This window comes from Colobus angolensis, unplaced genomic scaffold, assembly GCF_000951035.1.
Source record: "Colobus angolensis palliatus isolate OR3802 unplaced genomic scaffold, Cang.pa_1.0 Scaffold63, whole genome shotgun sequence".
Lineage (NCBI taxonomy): Eukaryota > Metazoa > Chordata > Mammalia > Primates > Cercopithecidae > Colobus > Colobus angolensis.
This window is the reverse complement of record NW_012119932.1, coordinates 5,071,923-5,076,924: the sequence shown is the minus strand read 5'-3', so window position 1 is coordinate 5,076,924 and position 5,002 is coordinate 5,071,923. Positions and strand designations below refer to the sequence as shown.

At 39.0% G+C, this 5,002-nt stretch overlaps 1 protein-coding gene across 1 annotated transcript in view; it reads left to right on the top strand.

The window, feature by feature from the left end:
• MLLT10 (myeloid/lymphoid or mixed-lineage leukemia (trithorax homolog, Drosophila); translocated to, 10) overlaps nt 1-5,002 on the top strand; it is a 229,455-nt gene that overhangs the window by 63,629 nt on the left and 160,824 nt on the right. The window contains exon 4 of the mRNA XM_011963857.1: nt 1,429-1,483. Coding sequence (XP_011819247.1) covers nt 1,429-1,483 — 55 coding nt within the window. The remainder of the gene's footprint in view (nt 1-1,428; nt 1,484-5,002) is intronic.

The window sequence follows — 5,002 nt, the reverse complement described above, 5'->3', positions numbered from 1 at the left end:
TATATATATACACACACACATTTTTTGTTTGTTTGTTTTTTTGAGATAGGGTCTACTCTGTAACCCAGGCTGGAGTGCATTGGCATAATCATGGCTCACTGCAGCTTTGACCTTCCAGGCTCAATTGATCTGCCTGCCTCAGCCTGCTGAGTAGCTCTACTACAGGTGTACCACCACCACCACACCCAGCGAATTTGTGTGTGTGTGGTGTGTGTGTGTGTGTGTGTTTTTTGTAGAGGTGGGATTTTGCCATGTTGCCCAGCCCAGGCTGGTCTTGAACGCCTGGGCTCAAGCAATCTGCCTACCTCAGCCTCCCAAAGTGCTGGGATTACAGGTGTGATCCACTGTGCTCGGCCTATATTACTATATTGTGTGCTGCAAAACCTCTTTTGGAAACAAAGTGAGATATAAATAATGCTCAAGTGTGACGTTCAGGAACATATTCTTCATAGTAAGACAATGCCATTGAAACTTACTGTGTTTCATAAGAAGTGGTAGTGCTGGCTCTACATTTATTTTTGGTTTTAAATTCTGAGCATGGGAGGGAGAGGGATCCACAATAAAATTTGAGTACCATTGTCTTTGAATAATAATAGCTGATTAGCCTAATTCCTTTCAGAAGGGAAATCAGCATACATGAAATCATTTCTTGCCACTTAAGTTAAAATTCTACGTTCTTGAGTTTGGCTCTTTAAGAGAAACCAGACCTACTTGACGGCAGTCATCCTAGCTGACCGTAAGACAGGAAGTAAACAGATAACAGGCAGATATTAAAAGCCTTGCCCCATTCCTGTGTTGAGAGGATCTTTTTTCTCCTCCCACTCCCCAGGTAAATGATCCCAGCATCTTTGTGTTTTTATTAATGTAAGATTTAAAAAACTGTGGCAGGAGTTTTTTTTTTTCTTTTGTTTCTTTTAGATGGAGTTTCCCTCTTGTTGCCCAGACTGAAGTGCAATGGCGTGACTTGGCTCACCATAACCTCCGCCTCCCGGGTTCAAACAGTTCTCCTGCCTCAGCCTCCTCAGTAGCTGGGATTACAGGCATGTGCCGCCACGCCTGGCTGATTTTTTATTTTTAGTAGAGACATGGTTTCTCCATGTTGGTCAGGCTGGTCTCGAACTCCCAACCTTAGGTAATCCGCCCGCCTTGGCCTCCCAAAGTTCCAAGATTACAGGCGTGAGCCACCGCGCCTGGCTCATGGCAGGAGTTTAAAAGTTAAAATGTACTTTAAAAAAATTACTTGTCCTCTGAAGGAGATCACATGTCATCGAGAACAACTGTTTGTGAAGAATGTTCTGAAATATTCTTGGGGGACAAATAGTACAAATGCTGCTCTCACATTTTCAGTAGTTTTGAAGTTGCGGGGAAGATACTACATTTTGGATAATCTGAAATATTTCTTCATTACCTGTTTCTTTTTTTTTATAGAGATGTGAACTTTGTCCCCATAAGGATGGAGCTTTAAAAAGAACAGATAATGGGGGTAAGTGCAGAGATTTCTTGAAAAAAATGTTATTGAAAACTGGGGCAGTGGAGTATTTTCAGATACCTGGTAGTTTATTTTATTTCATCAAATTAAACAGCGTTTTCTACTCATTTTTAACAGTAGTGGCTATAATTTATGAATCCTTATTGTATTGACCCACAAGTTTTCTACTTTGTGGACAAACTTAAGCATTGGCTATTTTATGCAGAATGATCTATTAAATACATACTTCTAATTAAAATTCTTATTTTTTTGGCTGGACGAAGTGGCTCACACCTGTAGTCCCAGCACTTTGGGAGGCCGAGGGAGGCGGATCACCTGAGGTCGAGTTTGAGACCAGCCTGGCCAACATGGTGAAACCTGGTTTCTACTAAAAATAGAAAAATTAGCTGGGTGTGGTGGTGCGTGCCTGTAGTCCCAGCTACTTGGGAGGCTGAAGCAGGAGAGTTGCTTGACCTCGGGGGGCAGAGGTTGCAATGAGCCAAGATTGAACCATTGCTCATTAGCCTGTGTGGCAGAAGGAGATTGTCTCCAAAAAAAAAAAAAAGTCTATTTTTTAAAATGGATATAATTTCTTATGTTAGGAATTTTTTTTTTTTTTTAAAAATGAGCCACAGTTTTTTGTTGTTGTGGTTAGACCTAAAATCTGTTGTTTTAGATTCTTTTTTTCTCTTTTGTGTATCTCTAGACAGATGATGTTTCTAGTGAATGCTAATTTTACTTAACTCTGAGGATCTTTGTTGCTTGAATATAAAGAAATGTTGACTTTTAGGCTGGGTGTGCTGCCCAACACCTGTAATCCTAGCTCTTTGAGAGGCCAAGATAGGAGGCTCACTGGAGTATAGGAGTCTGAGACCAGCCTGGGCAACATAGGGAGAACTTGGTCTCTGCAAAAATAAATATAAAAAATAAAAATAAAAAGGCTTAGTTACACATGGTGGCACGTGCCTGTAGTTCCAGCTACTTGGGAAGCTGAGCAGGAGGATGGCTTGAGCCTGGGAGGTCGAGGCTGCAATGAGTCATGGTCACACCACTGTACTTCAGTCCCTGGGATTGGTGAGGATGAGACCCTGTCTCCAAAAAACAAACAAAAAAAAAGAAATGCTGACTTCTGTATCACATTTTGTCATACTTTCCTATGGACCCTTGTGTATTACTCATTTTCTTCTCCACTTTCAATTATCTTTGTCAGAGAAATCATATTTTTCTACAGCTCAGTACTATTCTGAAATGTGTAGACATGAGTTTATTAGACCATGGCATATATGATGAGGCAGCTAAAAAAAGTAGAGGTTTAGCTACTGTTACTATACTCTTCTCCATTTTGGGTAGCCACCTCTAAAGTAGTTTTGGCATAAATTAGAGTAATGGTGTCAGTAAATAAAAGGTAAAAATACAATGATTTTGGTTAGCTATATATATTTTACAGTTGGATCTTCAGACTATGTTATACGGTCAGATTGTAGAAAATTTAAAAATATATTGAAAACTCTTCCTGTTATTCCTGTTCCCCATCTGTCCAGTTTATCAATAGCTTTCCTGCTACCATGTAATTACTACTTTCTTACATATCTTTCTAGGTTTCTTTTGCATATTGAAATGTGAATAGACAAATACTTAATTACTCCCTCCATCTTTATACAAATTGGTTAATATTATATACTCTTCTGCGTCTTAATTTTTTTCACTGAACAATTTATCTTACTTTTTTTTCTTTTTTTTGAGACTTTGCTTTTCTTTTTTCTTTTGATTTTCTGTTTTTTTGAAGCTTCGCTCATTTGCCCAGGCTGGAGTGCAGTGGTGCAGTCTCAGCTCACTGCAACCTCCACCTTCTGGGCTCAAGTGATTCTCCTGCTTCAGCCTCCCAAGTTGCTGGGATTACAGGTATGTGCCACCACGCCCTGCTCATTTTTATATTTTTAGTAGAGGTGGAGTTTCACGATGTTGGCCAGGCTGGTGTTGACCTCCTGACCTCAAATGATCCTACTGCCTCGGCCTTCCAAAGTGCTGAGATTATACGTGTGAGCCACTGTACCCGGCATGAACAATTTATCTTGTTTTCAGTATAGAGCTTTTGTGAGCCACTGTACCTGGCATGAACAATTTATCTTGTTTTCAGTATAGAGCTTTCTTTTTCTTTTTAACCATGTTATCTAATATCTAATCAACCAGTGTTGATGCACTTTTTGATCTACTTTGGTGACTAACTCCTGTATATATGTCATTTTGCTTGTTTACATCTATAGGATTATTAATTTCCATAGGTGGAAACATTGGGTCAAAGGAGTTTTGCAGTTAATTTTGATTGATAGTCCGAAATTATTCGCCCTGTAGTTTTATCAATATATGTTCCCAGTTTTACCAATATATGAATAAAAAAGCTGTTCTTCATACCTTTGGTAATCTAACAGGTAAAAGTTTGTATATCCAAGCAGTAGTTTTGCATTTCTCTTAATACTAGTGAAGTTCACATCTTTTTATAGTTTGAAGAGCAATTTGTTTTTTCTCTTCTGTGGTCTGCTTTTTGACTTGGTTGTGGATCTTTTTCTTTGTTTTTTGAGACAGTCTCCCTCTGTCACGTAGGCTGGAGTGCAGTGACTTGATCTTGGCTCTCTGCAGCCTCTCCCTCCCCCGTTCAAGGGATTCTCCTGCCTCACTCACCTGAATAGCTGGGATTATGGGCGCATGCCACCATGCCCAGCTGATTTTTTTATTTTTAGTAGAGATGGGATCCACCCACCTCGGCCTCCCAAACTGGTGGGACTACAGGTGTGAGCCACCGTGCCCAGCCACAGTTGTTGATCTTTTTAGTTTGATTTATTGGAGTGTTGTTCATAAGGAGCCCGTCATATATTATTATGCTGTTTTGATATGAATTGGACTAATTTTTACCCATCTGGTTAGTCTTTATTTATATTGTGCTTTAAAAAAATTTTTTTTTTACCATGCATGAGTTTTTGACTTTAATTTTGTTCAGTTTATTAATCTGTCATGACATCTGCATTTTGAGTTATTAGTTAGAAAGACCTTCACTATTCCGAAGTTTTGTTTTTTTTTTTTTAAGTGATAGGTTTTCATTCTGTAGTTCAGGCTGGAGTGCAAGTAGCAGGATCCTAGCTCACTGTAGCTTTGTAGTCCCGGGCTCAAGTGATCTTCCTGCCTCAGCTTTGAGAGTGTTGGAATCCCTGCACCTGGTATAAACCTTCCATCTTGTTAAATGTTTTGTGTTTGTCTTTCCTATTCTGATTTGTTTCACTCGTTCCATTCTACCCTCTCTATTAGCTTTAAAAAAAGTTAACGTTACTATGTGCTTTTTTCCTTTCTGAATCCTCTAAAACTCTTAGGATACTGTAAATTCACTTGCCCATCTCCTGACATATATTTTATTTTTGTCACGTACTTTAATTCTCTGTTTCTTTAAGAATTATAGTGGTTTTGTCAGGTGTTTGTTGAGGATTATGCTGGTCGCTTAAAATGAAACAGTTTGTGTAAATTTGGTGTTATTTTTCTTTGAAT